The sequence below is a fragment of the Taudactylus pleione genome, unplaced genomic scaffold, assembly GCF_031769625.1.
Source record: "Taudactylus pleione unplaced genomic scaffold, aTauple2 ptg002055l, whole genome shotgun sequence".
Classification (NCBI taxonomy): Eukaryota; Metazoa; Chordata; class Amphibia; order Anura; family Myobatrachidae; genus Taudactylus; species Taudactylus pleione.
The window spans coordinates 255,721-276,074 of NW_028286450.1; the positions used below are offsets into that span (position 1 = coordinate 255,721).

The 20,354-nt window shown below is 51.6% G+C and overlaps 2 protein-coding genes across 3 annotated transcripts in view; one reads left to right on the forward strand and one right to left on the reverse strand.

Moving 5' to 3' along the window:
• Positions 1-777: 777 nt before the first annotated feature.
• On the reverse strand, positions 778-17,469 carry TIMM10B (translocase of inner mitochondrial membrane 10B). Its single transcript, XM_088465626.1, has 3 exons — positions 17,337-17,469; positions 16,944-17,039; positions 778-1,048 (listed from the first exon to the last, which is right to left on the reverse strand). Exons 1-3 carry the CDS (start codon positions 17,358-17,360, stop codon positions 791-793), a joined length of 378 nt encoding a protein of 125 aa, XP_088321752.1. The 5' UTR covers positions 17,361-17,469; the 3' UTR covers positions 778-790.
• Positions 17,352-20,354, forward strand: part of LOC148435701 (arfaptin-2-like) — a 40,514-nt gene continuing 37,511 nt past the window's right edge. Inside the window, exon 1 of one of the 2 annotated variants that reach the window (XM_088465628.1) lies at positions 17,352-18,851. The gene's annotated coding sequence lies outside the window, so the exon portion shown is untranslated. The remainder of the gene's footprint in view (positions 18,852-20,354) is intronic. The other variant, XM_088465627.1, reaches the window with a different exon arrangement.

The following is a 20,354-nucleotide window of genomic DNA, read 5'->3' on the forward strand; positions in this document are numbered from 1 at the left end:
TGTACACAGACACACGGGAGGGGGCGGTGCTGTACACAGACACACGGGGGAGGCGGCGGTGCTGTACACAGACACACACAGGGGAGGCGGCGGTGCTGTACACAGACACACACAGGGGAGGCGGCGGTGCTGTACACAGACACACACGGGGGAGGCGGCGGTGCTGTACACAGACACACGGGGGAGGCGGCGGTGCTGTACACAGACACACGGGGGAGGCGGCGGTGCTGTACACAGACACACGGGGGAGGCGGCGGTGCTGTACACAGACACACGGGGGAGGCGGCGGTGCTGTACACAGACACACGGGGGAGGCGGCGGTGCTGTACACAGACACACGGGGGAGGCGGAGGTGCTGTACACAGACACACGGGGGAGGCGGAGGTGCTGTACACAGACACACGGGGGAGGCAGCGGTGCTGTACACAGACACACACAGGGGAGGCGGCGGTGCTGTACACAGACACACGGGAGGGGGCGGTGCTGTACACAGACACACGGGGGAGGCGGCGGTGCTGTACACAGACACACGGGGGAGGCGGCGGTGCTGTACACAGACACACACGGGGAAGGCGGCGGTGCTGTACACAGACACACACGGGGGAGGCGGCGGTGCTGTACACAGACACACACGGGGGAGGCGGCGGTGCTGTACACAGACACACACGGGGGAGGCGGCGGTGCTGTACACAGACACACGGGGGAGGCGGCGGTGCTGTACACAGACACACGGGGGAGGCGGCGGTGCTGTACACAGACACACGGGGGAGGCGGCGGTGCTGTACTCTCTTTATTGAGGTGATTGAAGTGACTGCACTGGAGACACGTCCGTGTTACGGCCACCATCAGACATGGCGGAGCTGCTCTCAGGACTGGCTGCCGGTGACGTCTCTTTGGCCGCTATAACGCTCGCTGAGGCCTCTGTGGTTTGGTTCTCATAATCCGCCATCCTGCGCTGTACGATCCCGGGCATCAGTCCCACGTACGCCGCCATCAGGCGATGATTGGAGCGGATGAGCTTAGACGCGCAACTATCCAGACACAGCTCCTGCGAGACCGGGAGAGAGAGAGGAGATAAAGAGGGAAATATAATAGTGTGACACAAATACCTACAGTGACACTATATACATCCACCCCCGTAATATACAGACAACTCTACACTACACAGAGCGGCAATATCAGGAGCCTGTGTGTAACGTGTCCTTACTGTGTATCACAGCCGCCCCGTACATCTCCGTGTAACGTGTCCTTACTGTGTATCACAGCCGCCCCGTACATCTCCGTGTAACGTGTCCTTACTGTGTATCACAGCCACCCCGTACATCTCCGTGTAACGTGTCCTTACTGTGTATCACAGCCACCCCGTACATCTCCGTGTAACGTGTCCTTACTGTGTATCACAGCCGCCCCGTACATCTCAGGGTAACGTGTCCTTACAGTGTATCACAGCCGCCCAGTACATCTCCGTGTAACGTGTCCTTACTGTGTATCACAGTCACCCCGTACATCTCTGTGTAACGTGTCCTTACTGTGTATCACAGTCACCCCGTACATCTCTGTGTAACGTGTCCTTACTGTGTATCACAGCCACCCCGTACATCTCCGTGTAACGTGTCCTTACTGTGTATCACAGCCGCCCCGTACATCTCCGTGTAGCGTGTCCTTACTGTGTATCACAGCCGCCCCGTACATCTCTGGGTAACGTGTCCTTACTGTGTATCACAGCCGCCCCGTACATCTCCGTGTAGCGTGTCCTTACTGTGTATCACAGCCGCCCCGTACATCTCTGGGTAACGTGTCCTTACTGTGTATCACAGCCACCCCGTACATCTCCGTGTAACGTGTCCTTACTGTGTATCACAGCCGCCCCGTACATCTCTGTGTAACGTGTCCTTACTGTGTATCACAGCCACCCCGTACATCTCCGTGTAACGTGTCCTTACTGTGTATCACAGTCACCCTATACTCAGTCATTCCTGTACCATCCGCACCCCAATACTTTCTCCATAACACATCCTACAAACACTTTAATTACAAATTTGTAAATGGAACCACTAACGCTGAATGTACAAATGGAAATCACTTTCCCAATGAGTCAGCGGGACCGGCAAGCGCTGGGGGCGAGTCAACGGGACCTCCGGGGGCGAGTCAGCGGGACCGCCAAGCGCTGGGGGCGAGTCAGCGGGACAGCCAAGCGCTGGGGGCGAGTCAGCGGGACCGCCAAGCGCTGGGGGCGAGTCAGCGGGGCCGCCAAGCGCTGGGGGCGAGTCAGCGGGGCCGCCAAGCGCTGGGGGCGAGTCAGCGGGACCGCCAAGCGCTGGGGGCCAGGTACCCCATGTGATATGCTGGGCTGTAAGATAAATGTGACACAAGACCCAGGCCTGTTACCCCATGTGATATGCTGGGCTGTATGAGACCATGTGACAAGACCCAGGCCTGGTACCCCATGTGATATGCTGGGCTGTATGAGACCATGTGACAAGACCCAGGCCTGGTACCCCATGTGATATGCTGGGCTGTATGAGACGATGTGACACAAGACCCAGGCCTGGTACCCCATATGATATGCTGGGCTGTATGATTAATGTGCCACAAGACCCAGGCCTGGTACCCCATGTGATATGCTGGGCTGTATGATTAATGTGACACAAGACCCAGGCCTGGTACCCCATGTGATATGCTGGGCTGTATGATGTGACACAAGGCCCAGGCCTGGTACCCCATGTGATATGCTGGGCTGTATGATTAATGTGACACAAGGCCCAGGCCTGGTACCCCATGTGATATACTGGGCTGTATGATAAATGTGACACAAGACCCAGGCGTGGTTCCCCATGTGATTTGCTGGGCTGTATGATAAATGTGACACAAGACCCAGACCTGGTTCCCCATGTGATTTGCTGGGCTGTATGATAAATGTGACACAAGACCCAGACCTGGTACCCCATGTGATATGCTGGGCTGTATGATAAATGTGACACAAGACCCAGGCCTGGTACCCCATGTGGTATGCTGGGCTGTATGAGACCATGTGACACAAGGCCCAGGCCTGGTACCCCATGTGATATGCTGGGCTGTATGATTAATGTGACACAAGGCCCAGGCCTGGTACCCCATGTGATATGCTGGATTGTATGATACAATGTGACACAAGACCCAGACCTGGTACCCCATGTGATATGCTGGGCTGTATGATAAATGTGACACAAGACCCAGGCCAGGTTCCTCATGTGATATGCTGGGCTGTACGATAAATGAGACACAAGACCCAGGCCTGCTACCCCATGTGATATGCTGGGCTGTATGATAAATGTGACACAAGACCCAGGCCTGGTACCCCATGTGGTATGCTGGGCTATATGATACCATGTGACACAAGGCCCAGGCCTGGTACCCCATGTGATATGCTGGGCTGTATGATAAATGTGACACAAGACCCAGGCCTGGTACCCCATGTGATATGCTGGGCTGTATGATTAATGTGACACAAGACCTAGGCCTGGTACCCCATGTGGTATGCTGGGCTGTATGCGACCATGTGACACATGACCCAGGCCTGGTACCCCATGTGATATGCCGGGCTGTATGATAAATGTGACAAGACCCAGGCCTGGTACCCCATGTGATATGCTGGGCTGTATGAGACCATGTGACACAAGGCCCAGGCCTGGTACCCCATGTGATATGCTGGGCTGTATGATTAATGTGACACAAGACCCAGGCCTGGTACCCCATGTGATATGCTGGGCTGTATGATAAATGTGACACAAGACCCAGGCCTGGTACCCCATGTGATATGCTGGGCTGTATGATTAATGTGACACAAGACCCAGGCCTGGTACCCCATGTGATATGCTGGGCTGTATGATAAATGTGACACAAGACACAGGCCTGGTACCCCATGTGATATTCTGGGCTGTATGAGACCATGTGACACATGACCCAGGCCTGGTACCCCATGTGATATGCTGGACTGTATGATAAATGTGACACAAGACCCAGGCCTGGTACCCCATGTGATATGCTGGGCTGTATGATTAATGTGACACAAGACCTAGGCCTGGTACCCCATGTGGTATGCTGGGCTGTATGAGACCATGTGACACAAGGCCCAGGCCTGGTACCCCATGTGATATGCTGGGCTGTATGATAAATGTGACACAAGACCCAGGCCTGGTACCCCATGTGATATGCTGGGCTGTATGAGACCATGTGACACATGACCCAGGCCTGGTACCCCATGTGATATGCTGGTCTGTATGATAAATGTGATACAAGACCCAGGCCTGGTACCCCATGTGATATGCTGGGCTGTATGATTAATGTGACACAAGACCTAGGCCTGATACCCCATGTGGTATCCTGGGCTGTATGATAAATGTGACACAAGACCCAGGCCTGGTACCCCATGTGATATGCTGGGCTGTATGATTAATGTGACACAAGACCCAGGCCTAGTACCCCATGTGATATGCTGGGCTGTATGATAAATGTGACACATGACCCAGGCCTGGTACCCCATGTGATATGCTGGGCTGTAAGATTAATGTGACACAAGGCCCAGGCCTGGTACCCCATGTGATATGCTGGGATGTATGATAAATGTGACACATGACCCAGGCCTGGTACCCCATGTGATATGCTGGGCTGTATGATAAATGTGACACATGACCCAGGCCTGGTACCCCATGTGATATGCTGGGCTGTATGATAAATGTGACAAGGCTCAGGCCTGGTAGTCCATGTGATATGCTGGGCTGTATGATTAATGTGACACAAGACCCAGGCCTGGTACCCCATGTGATATGCTGGGCTGTATGATTAATGTGACACAAGACCCAGGCCTGGTACCCCATGTGATATGCTGGGCTGTATGATAAATGTGACACAAGACCCAGGCCTGGTACCCGATGTGATATGCTGGGCTGTATGATTAATGTGACACAAGACCTAGGCCTGATACCCCATGTGATATGATGGGCTGTATGAGACCATGTGACACATGACCCAGGCCTGGTACCCCATGTGATATGCTGGGCTGTATGATTAATGTGACACAAGACCCAGGCCTGGTACCCCATGTGATATACTGGGCTGTATGATAAATGTGACACATGACCCAGGCCTGGTACCCCATGTGATATGCTGGGCTGTATGATTAATGTGACACAAGACCCAGGCCTGGTACCCCATGTGATATGCTGGGCTGTATGATAAATGTGACACAAGACCCAGGCCTGGTACCCGATGTGATATGCTGGGCTGTATGATTAATGTGACACAAGACCTAGGCCTGATACCCCATGTGATATGCTGGGCTGTATGATAAATGTGACACAAGACCCAGGCCTGGTACCCCATGTGATATGCTGGGCTGTATGATTAATGTGACACAAGACCCAGGCCTGGTACCCCATGTGATATGCTGGTCTGTATGATAAATGTGATACAAGACCCAGGCCTGGTACCCCATGTGATATGCTGGGCTGTATGATTAATGTGACACAAGACCTAGGCCTGATACCCCATGTGGTATCCTGGGCTGTATGATAAATGTGACACAAGACCCAGTCCTGGTACCCCATGTGATATGCTGGGCTGTATGACTAATGTGACACAAGACCCAGGCCTGGTACCCCATGTGATATTCTGGGCTGTATGAGACCATGTGACACATGACCCAGGCCTGGTACCCCATGTGATATGCTGGGCTGTATGATAAATGTGACAAGACCCAGGCCTGGAACCCCATGTGATATGCTGGGCTGTATGATTAATGTGACACAAGACCCAGGCCTGGTACCCCATGTGATATGCTGGGCTGTATGATTAATGTGACACAAGACCCAGGCCTGGTACCCCATGTGATATGCTGGACTGTATGAGACCATGTGACACAAGACCCAGGCCTGGTTCCCCATGTGATATGCTGGGCTGTATGATTAATGTGACACAAGACCTAGGCCTGATACCCCATGTGATATGCTGGGCTGTATGAGACCATGTGACACATGACCCAGGCCTGGTACCCCATGTGATATGCTGGGCTGTATGATTAATGTGACACAAGACCCAGGCCTGGTACCCCATGTGATATGCTGGGCTGTATGATAAATGTGACACATGACCCAGGCCTGGTACCCCATGTGATATGCTGGGCTGTATGATAAATGTGACACATGACCCAGGCCTGGTACCCCATGTGATATGCTGGGCTGTATGATTAATGTGACACAAGACCTAGGCCTGGTACCCCATGTGGTATGCTGGGCTGTATGAGACCATGTGACACATGACCCAGGCCTGGTACCCCATGTGATATGCTGGGCTGTATGATAAATGTGACAAGGCTCAGGCCTGGTAGCCCATGTGATATGCTGGGCTGTATGATTAATGTGACACAAGACCCAGGCCTGGTACCCCATGTGATATGCTGGGCAGTATGGTTAATGTGACACAAGACCTAGGCCTGATACCCCATGTGATATGCTGGGCTGTATGAGACCATGTGACACATGACCCAGGCCTGGTACCCCATGTGATATGCTGGGCTGTATGATAAATGTGACACATGACCCAGGCCTGGTACCCCATGTGATATGCTGGGCTGTATGATTAATGTGACACAAGGCCCAGGCCTGGTACCCCATGTGATATGCTGGGATGTATGATAAATGTGACACATGACCCAGGCCTGGTACCCCATGTGATATGCTGGGCTGTATGATAAATGTGACACATGACCCAGGCCTGGTACCCCATGTGATATGCTGGGCTGTATGATAAATGTGACAAGGCTCAGGCCTGGTAGTCCATGTGATATGCTGGGCTGTATGATTAATGTGACACAAGACCCAGGCCTGGTACCCCATGTGATATGCTGGGCTGTATGATTAATGTGACACAAGACCCAGGCCTGGTACCCCATGTGATATGCTGGGCTGTATGATAAATGTGACACAAGACCCAGGCCTGGTACCCGATGTGATATGCTGGGCTGTATGATTAATGTGACACAAGACCTAGGCCTGATACCCCATGTGATATGCTGGGCTGTATGATAAATGTGACACAAGACCCAGGCCTGGTACCCCATGTGATATGCTGGGCTGTATGATTAATGTGACACAAGACCCAGGCCTGGTACCCCATGTGATATGCTGGTCTGTATGATAAATGTGATACAAGACCCAGGCCTGGTACCCCATGTGATATGCTGGGCTGTATGATTAATGTGACACAAGACCTAGGCCTGATACCCCATGTGGTATCCTGGGCTGTATGATAAATGTGACACAAGACCCAGTCCTGGTACCCCATGTGATATGCTGGGCTGTATGACTAATGTGACACAAGACCCAGGCCTGGTACCCCATGTGATATTCTGGGCTGTATGAGACCATGTGACACATGACCCAGGCCTGGTACCCCATGTGATATGCTGGGCTGTATGATAAATGTGACAAGACCCAGGCCTGGAACCCCATGTGATATGCTGGGCTGTATGATTAATGTGACACAAGACCCAGGCCTGGTACCCCATGTGATATGCTGGGCTGTATGATTAATGTGACACAAGACCCAGGCCTGGTACCCCATGTGATATGCTGGGCTGTATGAGACCATGTGACACAAGACCCAGGCCTGGTTCCCCATGTGATATGCTGGGCTGTATGATTAATGTGACACAAGACCTAGGCCTGATACCCCATGTGATATGCTGGGCTGTATGAGACCATGTGACACATGACCCAGGCCTGGTACCCCATGTGATATGCTGGGCTGTATGATTAATGTGACACAAGACCCAGGCCTGGTACCCCATGTGATATGCTGGGCTGTATGATAAATGTGACACATGACCCAGGCCTGGTACCCCATGTGATATGCTGGGCTGTATGATAAATGTGACACATGACCCAGGCCTGGTACCCCATGTGATATGCTGGGCTGTATGATTAATGTGACACAAGACCTAGGCCTGGTACCCCATGTGGTATGCTGGGCTGTATGAGACCATGTGACACATGACCCAGGCCTGGTACCCCATGTGATATGCTGGGCTGTATGATAAATGTGACAAGGCTCAGGCCTGGTAGCCCATGTGATATGCTGGGCTGTATGATTAATGTGACACAAGACCCAGGCCTGGTACCCCATGTGATATGCTGGGCAGTATGGTTAATGTGACACAAGACCTAGGCCTGATACCCCATGTGATATGCTGGGCTGTATGAGACCATGTGACACATGACCCAGGCCTGGTACCCCATGTGATATGCTGGGCTGTATGATTAATGTGACACAAGACCCAGGCCTGGTACCCCATGTGATATGCTGGGCTGTATGATAAATGTGACACAAGACCCAGGCCTGGTACCCCATGTGATATGCTGGGCTGTATGATTAATGTGACACAAGGCCCAGGTCTGGTACCCCATGTGATATGCTGGGATGTATGATAAATGTGACACATGACCCAGGCCTGGTACCCCATGTGATATGCTGGGCTGTATGATAAATGTGACACATGACCCAGGCCTGGTACCCCATGTGATATGCTGGGCTGTATGATTAATGTGACACAAGACCCAGGCCTGGTACCAGATGTGATATGCTGGGCTGTATGAGACCATGTGACACATGACCCAGGCCTGGTACCCCATGTGATATGCTGGGCTGTATGATAAATGTGACAAGGCTCAGGCCTGGTACCCCATGTGATATGCTGGGCTGTATGATTAATGTGACACAAGACCCAGGCCTGGTACCCCATGTGATATGCTGGGCTGTATGATTAATGTGACACAAGACCCAGGCCTGGTACCCCATGTAATATGCTGGGCTGTATGATTAATGTGACAAGACCCAGGCCTGCTACCCCATGTGGTATGATGGGCTGTATGAGACCATGTGACACATGACCCAGGCCTGGTACCCCATGTGATATGCTGGGCTGTATGATTAATGTGACACAAGACCCAGGCCTGGTACCCCATGTGATATACTGGGCTGTATGATAAATGTGACACATGACCCAGGCCTGGTACCCCATGTGATATGCTGGGCTGTATGATTAATGTGACAAGACCCAGGCCTGGTACCCCATGTGGTATCCTGGGCTGTATGATTAATGTGACACAAGACCCAGGCCTGGTACCCGATGTGATATGCTGGGCTGTATGAGACCATGTGACACAAGGCCCAGGCCTGGTACCCCATGTGATATGCTGGGCTGTATGATTAATGTGACACAAGACCCAGGCCTGGTACCCCATGTGATATGCTGGGCTGTATGATAAATGTGACACAAGACCCAGGCCTGGTACCCCATGTGATATGCTGGGCTGTATGATTAATGTGACACAAGGCCCAGGTCTGGTACCCCATGTGATATGCTGGGATGTATGATAAATGTGACACATGACCCAGGCCTGGTACCCCATGTGATATGCTGGGCTGTATGATAAATGTGACACATGACCCAGGCCTGGTACCCCATGTGATATGCTGGGCTGTATGATTAATGTGACACAAGACCCAGGCCTGGTACCAGATGTGATATGCTGGGCTGTATGAGACCATGTGACACATGACCCAGGCCTGGTACCCCATGTGATATGCTGGGCTGTATGATAAATGTGACAAGGCTCAGGCCTGGTACCCCATGTGATATGCTGGGCTGTATGATTAATGTGACACAAGACCCAGGCCTGGTACCCCATGTGATATGCTGGGCTGTATGATTAATGTGACACAAGACCCAGGCCTGGTACCCCATGTAATATGCTGGGCTGTATGATTAATGTGACAAGACCCAGGCCTGCTACCCCATGTGGTATGATGGGCTGTATGAGACCATGTGACACATGACCCAGGCCTGGTACCCCATGTGATATGCTGGGCTGTATGATTAATGTGACACAAGACCCAGGCCTGGTACCCCATGTGATATACTGGGCTGTATGATAAATGTGACACATGACCCAGGCCTGGTACCCCATGTGATATGCTGGACTGTATGATTAATGTGACAAGACCCAGGCCTGGTACCCCATGTGATATGCTGGGCTGTATGATTAATGTGACACAAGACCCAGGCCTGGTACCCGATGTGATATGCTGGGCTGTATGATGTGACACAAGACCCAGGCGTGGTACCCCATGTGATATGCTGGGATGTATGATAAATGTGACACATGACCCAGGCCTGGTACCCCATGTGATATGCTGGGCTGTATGATAAATGTGACACATGACCCAGGCCTGGTACCCCATGTGATATGCTGGGCTGTATGATTAATGTGACACAAGACCTAGGCCTGATACCCCATGTGATATGCTGGGCTGTATGAGACCATGTGACACATGACCCAGGCCTGGTACCCCATGTGATATGCTGGGCTGTATGATTAATGTGACACAAGACCCAGGCCTGGTACCCCATGTGATATGCTGGGCTGTATGATAAATGTGACACATGACCCAGGCCTGGTACCCCATGTGATATGCTGGGCTGTATGATAAATGTGACACATGACCCAGGCCTGGTACCCCATGTGATATGCTGGGCTGTATGATTAATGTGACACAAGACCTAGGCCTGGTACCCCATGTGGTATGCTGGGCTGTATGAGACCATGTGACACATGACCCAGGCCTGGTACCCCATGTGATATGCTGGGCTGTATGATAAATGTGACAAGGCTCAGGCCTGGTAGCCCATGTGATATGCTGGGCTGTATGATTAATGTGACACAAGACCCAGGCCTGGTACCCCATGTGATATGCTGGGCAGTATGGTTAATGTGACACAAGACCTAGGCCTGATACCCCATGTGATATGCTGGGCTGTATGAGACCATGTGACACATGACCCAGGCCTGGTACCCCATGTGATATGCTGGGCTGTATGATTAATGTGACACAAGACCCAGGCCTGGTACCCCATGTGATATGCTGGGCTGTATGATAAATGTGACACAAGACCCAGGCCTGGTACCCCATGTGATATGCTGGGCTGTATGATTAATGTGACACAAGACCCAGGCCTGGTACCCCATGTGATATGCTGGGCTGTATGATAAATGTGACACATGACCCAGGCCTGGTACCCCATGTGATATGCTGGGCTGTATGATAAATGTGACACATGACCCAGGCCTGGTACCCCATGTGATATGCTGGGCTGTATGATTAATGTGACACAAGACCCAGGCCTGGTACCAGATGTGATATGCTGGGCTGTATGAGACCATGTGACACATGACCCAGGCCTGGTACCCCATGTGATATGCTGGGCTGTATGATAAATGTGACAAGGCTCAGGCCTGGTACCCCATGTGATATGCTGGGCTGTATGATTAATGTGACACAAGACCCAGGCCTGGTACCCCATGTGATATGCTGGGCTGTATGATTAATGTGACACAAGACCCAGGCCTGGTACCCCATGTAATATGCTGGGCTGTATGATTAATGTGACAAGACCCAGGCCTGCTACCCCATGTGGTATGATGGGCTGTATGAGACCATGTGACACATGACCCAGGCCTGGTACCCCATGTGATATGCTGGGCTGTATGATTAATGTGACACAAGACCCAGGCCTGGTACCCCATGTGATATACTGGGCTGTATGATAAATGTGACACATGACCCAGGCCTGGTACCCCATGTGATATGCTGGGCTGTATGATTAATGTGACAAGACCCAGGCCTGGTACCCCATGTGGTATCCTGGGCTGTATGATTAATGTGACACAAGACCCAGGCCTGGTACCCGATGTGATATGCTGGGCTGTATGAGACCATGTGACACAAGGCCCAGGCCTGGTACCCCATGTGATATGCTGGGCTGTATGATTAATGTGACACAAGACCCAGGCCTGGTACCCCATGTGATATGCTGGGCTGTATGATAAATGTGACACAAGACCCAGGCCTGGTACCCCATGTGATATGCTGGGCTGTATGATTAATGTGACACAAGGCCCAGGTCTGGTACCCCATGTGATATGCTGGGATGTATGATTAATGTGACACAAGACCCAGGCCTGGTACCCCATGTAATATGCTGGGCTGTATGATTAATGTGACAAGACCCAGGCCTGCTACCCCATGTGGTATGATGGGCTGTATGAGACCATGTGACACATGACCCAGGCCTGGTACCCCATGTGATATGCTGGGCTGTATGATTAATGTGACACAAGACCCAGGCCTGGTACCCCATGTGATATACTGGGCTGTATGATAAATGTGACACATGACCCAGGCCTGGTACCCCATGTGATATGCTGGACTGTATGATTAATGTGACAAGACCCAGGCCTGGTACCCCATGTGATATGCTGGGCTGTATGATTAATGTGACACAAGACCCAGGCCTGGTACCCGATGTGATATGCTGGGCTGTATGATGTGACACAAGACCCAGGCCTGGTACCCCATGTGATATGCTGGGATGTATGATAAATGTGACACATGACCCAGGCCTGGTACCCCATGTGATATGCTGGGCTGTATGATAAATGTGACACATGACCCAGGCCTGGTACCCCATGTGATATGCTGGGCTGTATGATTAATGTGACACAAGACCCAGGCCTGGTACCAGATGTGATATGCTGGGCTGTATGAGACCATGTGACACATGACCCAGGCCTGGTACCCCATGTGATATGCTGGGCTGTATGATAAATGTGACAAGGCTCAGGCCTGGTACCCCATGTGATATGCTGGGCTGTATGATTAATGTGACACAAGACCCAGGCCTGGTACCCCATGTGATATGCTGGGCTGTATGATTAATGTGACACAAGACCCAGGCCTGGTACCCCATGTAATATGCTGGGCTGTATGATTAATGTGACAAGACCCAGGCCTGCTACCCCATGTGATATGCTGGGCTGTATGAGACCATGTGACACATGACCCAGGCCTGGTACCCCATGTGATATGCTGGGCTGTATGATTAATGTGACACAAGACCCAGGCCTGGTACCCCATGTGATATACTGGGCTGTATGATAAATGTGACACATGACCCAGGCCTGGTACCCCATGTGATATGCTGGGCTGTATGATTAATGTGACAAGACCCAGGCCTGGTACCCCATGTGGTATCCTGGGCTGTATGATTAATGTGACACAAGACCCAGGCCTGGTACCCGATGTGATATGCTGGGCTGTATGAGACCATGTGACACAAGGCCCAGGCCTGGTACCCCATGTGATATGCTGGGCTGTATGATTAATGTGACACAAGACCCAGGCCTGGTACCCCATGTGATATGCTGGGCTGTATGATAAATGTGACACAAGACCCAGGCCTAGTACCCCATGTGATATGCTGGGCTGTATGATAAATGTGACACATGACCCAGGCCTGGTACCCCATGTGATATGCTGGGCTGTATGATTAATGTGACAAGACCCAGGCCTGGTACCCCATGTGATATGCTGGGCTGTATGATTAATGTGACACAAGACCCAGGCCTGGTACCCGATGTGATATGCTGGGCTGTATGAGACCATGTGACACAAGGCCCAGGCCTGGTACCCCATGTGATATGCTGGGCTGTATGATTAATGTGACACAAGACCCAGGCCTGGTACCCCATGTGATATGCTGGGCTGTATGATTAATGTGACACAAGGCCCAGGCCTGGTACCCCATGTGATATGCTGGGATGTATGATTAATGTGACACATGACCCAGGCCTGGTACCCCATGTGATATGCTGGGCTGTATGATAAATGTGACACATGACCCAGGCCTGGTACCCCATGTGATATGCTGGGCTGTATGATTAATGTGACAAGGCCCAGGCCTGGTACCCCATGTGATATGCTGGGCTGTATGATTAATGTGACACAAGACCCAGGCCTGGTACCCCATGTAATATGCTGGGCTGTATGATTAATGTGACAAGACCCAGGCCTGCTACCCCATGTGGTATGATGGGCTGTATGAGACCATGTGACACATGACCCAGGCCTGGTACCCCATGTGATATGCTGGGCTGTATGATTAATGTGACACAAGACCCAGGCCTGGTACCCCATGTGATATACTGGGCTGTATGATAAATGTGACACATGACCCAGGCCTGGTACCCCATGTGATATGCTGGACTGTATGATTAATGTGACAAGACCCAGGCCTGGTACCCCATGTGATATGCTGGGCTGTATGATTAATGTGACACAAGACCCAGGCCTGGTACCCCATGTGATATACTGGGCTGTATGATAAATGTGACACATGACCCAGGCCTGGTACCCCATGTGATATGCTGGGCTGTATGATTAATGTGACAAGACCCAGGCCTGGTACCCCATGTGGTATCCTGGGCTGTATGATTAATGTGACACAAGACCCAGGCCTGGTACCCGATGTGATATGCTGGGCTGTATGAGACCATGTGACACAAGGCCCAGGCCTGGTACCCCATGTGATATGCTGGGCTGTATGATTAATGTGACACAAGACCCAGGCCTGGTACCCCATGTGATATGCTGGGCTGTATGATAAATGTGACACAAGACCCAGGCCTAGTACCCCATGTGATATGCTGGGCTGTATGATAAATGTGACACATGACCCAGGCCTGGTACCCCATGTGATATGCTGGGCTGTATGATTAATGTGACAAGACCCAGGCCTGGTACCCCATGTGATATGCTGGGCTGTATGATTAATGTGACACAAGACCCAGGCCTGGTACCCGATGTGATATGCTGGGCTGTATGAGACCATGTGACACAAGGCCCAGGCCTGGTACCCCATGTGATATGCTGGGCTGTATGATTAATGTGACACAAGACCCAGGCCTGGTACCCCATGTGATATGCTGGGCTGTATGATTAATGTGACACAAGGCCCAGGCCTGGTACCCCATGTGATATGCTGGGATGTATGATTAATGTGACACATGACCCAGGCCTGGTACCCCATGTGATATGCTGGGCTGTATGATAAATGTGACACATGACCCAGGCCTGGTACCCCATGTGATATGCTGGGCTGTATGATTAATGTGACAAGGCCCAGGCCTGGTACCCCATGTGATATGCTGGGCTGTATGAGACCATGTGACACAAGGCCCAGGCCTGGTTCCCCATGTGATATGCTGGGCTGTATGATTAATGTGACAAGACCCAGGCCTGGTACCCCATGTGGTATCCTGGGCTGTATGATTAATGTGACACAAGACCCAGGCCTGGTACCCGATGTGATATGCTGGGCTGTATGAGACCATGTGACACAAGACCCAGGCCTGGTACCCCATGTGATATGCTGGGCTGTATGATAAATGTGACACATGACCCAGGCCTGGTACCCCATGTGATATGCTGGGCTGTATGATTAATGTGACACAAGACCTAGGCCTGGTACCCCATGTGGTATGCTGGGCTGTATGAGACCATGTGACACATGACCCAGGCCTGGTACCCCATGTGATATGCTGGGCTGTATGATAAATGTGACAAGGCTCAGGCCTGGTAGCCCATGTGATATGCTGGGCTGTATGATTAATGTGACACAAGACCCAGGCCTGGTACCCCATGTGATATGCTGGGCAGTATGGTTAATGTGACACAAGACCTAGGCCTGATACCCCATGTGATATGCTGGGCTGTATGAGACCATGTGACACAAGACCCAGGCCTGGTTCCCCATGTGATATGCTGGGCTGTATGATTAATGTGACACAAGACCTAGGCCTGATACCCCATGTGATATGCTGGGCTGTATGAGACCATGTGACACATGACCCAGGCCTGGTACCCCATGTGATATGCTGGGCTGTATGATTAATGTGACACAAGACCCAGGCCTGGTACCCCATGTGATATGCTGGGCTGTATGATAAATGTGACACATGACCCAGGCCTGGTACCCCATGTGATATGCTGGGCTGTATGATAAATGTGACACATGACCCAGGCCTGGTACCCCATGTGATATGCTGGGCTGTATGATTAATGTGACACAAGACCTAGGCCTGGTACCCCATGTGGTATGCTGGGCTGTATGAGACCATGTGACACATGACCCAGGCCTGGTACCCCATGTGATATGCTGGGCTGTATGATAAATGTGACAAGGCTCAGGCCTGGTAGCCCATGTGATATGCTGGGCTGTATGATTAATGTGACACAAGACCCAGGCCTGGTACCAGATGTGATATGCTGGGCTGTATGAGACCATGTGACACATGACCCAGGCCTGGTACCCCATGTGATATGCTGGGCTGTATGATAAATGTGACAAGGCTCAGGCCTGGTACCCCATGTGATATGCTGGGCTGTATGAGACCATGTGACACATGACCCAGGCCTGGTACCCCATGTGATATGCTGGGCTGTATGATTAATGTGACACAAGACCCAGGCCTGGTACCCCATGTGATATACTGGGCTGTATGATAAATGTGACACATGACCCAGGCCTGGTACCCCATGTGATATGCTGGGCTGTATGATTAATGTGACAAGACCCAGGCCTGGTACCCCATGTGGTATCCTGGGCTGTATGATTAATGTGACACAAGACCCAGGCCTGGTACCCGATGTGATATGCTGGGCTGTATGAGACCATGTGACACAAGGCCCAGGCCTGGTACCCCATGTGATATGCTGGGCTGTATGATTAATGTGACACAAGACCCAGGCCTGGTACCCCATGTGATATGCTGGGCTGTATGATAAATGTGACACAAGACCCAGGCCTGGTACCCCATGTGATATGCTGGGCTGTATGATAAATGTGACACAAGACCCAGGCCTGGTACCCCATGTGATATGCTGGGCTGTATGAGACCATGTGACACAAGGCCCAGGCCTGGTACCCCATGTGATATGCTGGGCTGTATGATAAATGTGACACATGACCCAGGCCTGGTACCCCATGTGATTGTGAGGTATAGGGGTACCTCGTCCATGGTTAGGGATCGGTAGTTGAGGTTCTTGGCGCAGCGGCTGAAGCAGAGCTCAGTCATCTTGTTGTAGACTAACAGGAAATCGCGCAGCTGTAGAAGACACAAGAAACTGGTTACATGTAATTCACTAACATTGTGCGACATTGAGGGGGGAAGAGACCCCTCCCCTGGGGTATATAGGGGAGGGGGAGAGGAAGTATGACTGCAGACACCTGTCTCATCCATTACCTAGTGCTACACAGGTGGCTGCAGTCACACATGAGGTGGGGAGCACAGGAGCAGTGTAGTGTAACTGATGGGAGGGGACATGTTGGTGGGTAGGATATGTGGGGTGGGGGTCGCCGTCCCTCCCTCCCTGGGGTATATCAGGGGTATAATTGCCCTCACATTGCGCAGCTGTTCCCCCTCCATGCTGCTGCTGCTGCTGCCCGGGGTCTCCTATCTCATGTCACCGCTCAGGGCGCCGCCATTACTGCTGTCATCACGTGACGTCAGACCGGAAGTAGTCCCAATCCGCCAACCAACACATGGCGGCTGCACTTCCGGCTGTCACGGAGACTCCTCCCACCAGAGACAGCAGATTAGAGAGAGACCGTCTTATATGTCATACTAGAGTAGACTGCAGCTAGAGACCTCAGCCAGAGAGACAGCTACTCCTTCCATGTGAGAGAGAAGAGAATATACCCAGAGACAGCCAGCATCTGAGAGAAACTCCCAGAGACAGCCAGCATCTGAGAGAGACTCCCTGCTTCTGAGAGAGACTCCCTGCATCTGAGAGAGACTCCCAGAGACACCCTTCATCTGAGAGAGACTCCCAGAGACAGCCAGCATCTGAGAGAGACTCCCTGCTTCTGAGAGAGACTCCCAGAGACAGCCAGCATCTGAGAGAGACTCCCAGAGACAGCCAGCATCTGAGAGAGACTCCCTGCTTCTGAGAGAGACTCCCTGCATCTGAGAGAGACTCCCAGAGACAGCCAGCATCTGAGAGAGACTCCCAGAGACAGCCAGCATCTGAGAGAGACTCCCTGCTTCTGAGAGAGACTCCCAGAGACAGCCAGCATCTGAGAGAGACTCCCTGCTTCTGAGAGAGACTCCCTGCATCTGAGAGAGACTCCCAGAGACAGCCAGCATCTGAGAGAGACTCCCAGAGACAGCCAGCATCTGAGAGAGACTCCCTGCTTCTGAGAGAGACTCCCAGAGACAGCCAGCATCTGAGAGAGACTCCCTGCTTCTGAGAGAGACTCCCTGCATCTGAGAGAGACTCCCAGAGACAGCCAGCATCTGAGAGAGACTCCCAGAGACAGCCTGCATCTGAGAGAGACTCCCTGCTTCTGAGAGAGACTCCCTGCATCTGAGAGAGACTCCCAGAGACAGCCAGCATCTGAGAGAGACTCCCAGAGACTCCCTGCATCTAAGAGAGACTCCCAGAGACAGCCATCATCTGAGAGAGGAGAGTGCATCCAGAGACATTGTGCACCTGAGACTGTAGAGAGTGCACCCAGAGACCCTCTGCAGCTAAGAGAGTGCACCCAGAGACCCTCTGCATCTGAGAGTGCACCCAGAGACCCTCTGCAGCTAAGAGAGTGCACCCAGAGACATCTAATATACCACTTACAGCAACAAGTGTGAGAGAGACACTGACAAACTGCTCCTTGTATTCTATTCTCTGTAGTGACACTGTACAGCTATCAGACTGTTCTCTATCCCATAGAGAGATACAGGGGATTTGCGAGACTGTTTGCATGAGAGACCTCAGTTTGTCAGGGGCCATTCCCAGGAGATCTGTCTGTAAAGGACTGTCTACATGAAGTGCCCACCCAATGAGACAGTCTGAGATCTGAGTTTCAGGTGAGACTGCCTCAGTGCACATGACGTATTACATGAGACACGTGTAATAACATGGTAAGCCTAATAGAAGCGGGGCTATATGTACTATGCAGCTGTACTCGGGGCCGCCGTGCTGAAAGCTGTACTGTCCAGTGGTTGTAAAATGGTCATTATTACATTGATTACAGAGTGGCCAGGGTGTGTATATAGCCTGGGGCTATAATTGCCCCTTTACATTCAGTGGCTGAAACTGCTTTAGACGAGGCGGCTTTGGAGCTGTATAGTAACTTTATCCACTGTGTAAGTGTCTTACCGATGTGTCCACATACATCTGTTCTCCGCGCGCTACAAGTCGCCATGCACATAATATGTGAGAATCATGTGACTGGGCAGCGCCAAATGTTTTTCGTACAACTTTTTCCCTGCAAATACGTCTTAATAGCTCGGCCTCTGCTGATTAAAATAGCGTTCCCACTAGGCTGTTTTAGCGGGGCACTGTGCCCTGCCCTCCTTCTGTAGGGCAAAAAGCTCCCTGCCCTCGCAGCGCACCGCTAAGACAGCCTGCGGGTGCCGTCTCCACCCACAGGTCGCAGTGTCCCGTGGGTGGGGAAATGTGCGGTGACCCGGTCACCGCTGGTGAATAGACACTGGGCGCATGCGCCCGACATCTATTCTACATGTCAGCAGCGCCTTAGTGCCGGGCACGCCCCCAAGAGTGACAAAAAGGTGATGCGTCTTATAGACACACCCCTTTTTCAATGGCCACGCCCCCCTTCGGAGCGCGCTGAAGTGCCCTCTCTAGCTTCGGCGCCCTGCCTCCCGCCGGAGCTAGAGTGAACAGTATAAAATAATGCGGCATGCCCATATTCTGCGTGCGACTGCGGGTATACGCACTGCGTTAGTGTCAGCGCCCGTGACGTGCAGATACAGACGCAAATAGAATGTAGGCATGGCGCATATCATTCTAATAAGCTGGAGCTTCTGTATCCTATTCACATCGCTATGCGAAGAAGACACTTCTGAAAGGAAATTAGTCGCAGGAAAAGACGCTCTGCGATACCGAGTCACGATACAGCATGGCGCGACCAGAAGGGTTTTATAACGTGCATGCAGTATTATTATTCTTTATATAGCGTAACAAAGGTTCCGCAGCGCTTTACAAAGTACATAAACAAATGAGCACACGAGAAAAATGGTACAAATAATGCAGGACAAGGACATGGTATATACACATTACTATATAACACAAGCAGCCAAGTGCGTTAGGAGTAAATGATGGTATAAGTAAGGGAAGGAGAAGCACGAGGGATGAGAGTCCTGCTCGTGAGAACTTACATTGTAAACGGGAAGGCACATCTGTATATGCAATCTACATATATCACATGTAATACAGACAGTGTCATTCTCCTATACACAGAGATCTACATATATCACATGTAATACAGACAGTGTCATTCTCCCATATACAGAGAAATCTATATATCACATGTAATACAGACAGTGTCATTCTCCTATACACAGAGATCTACATATATCACATGTAATACAGACAGTGTCATTCTCCTATACACAGAGATC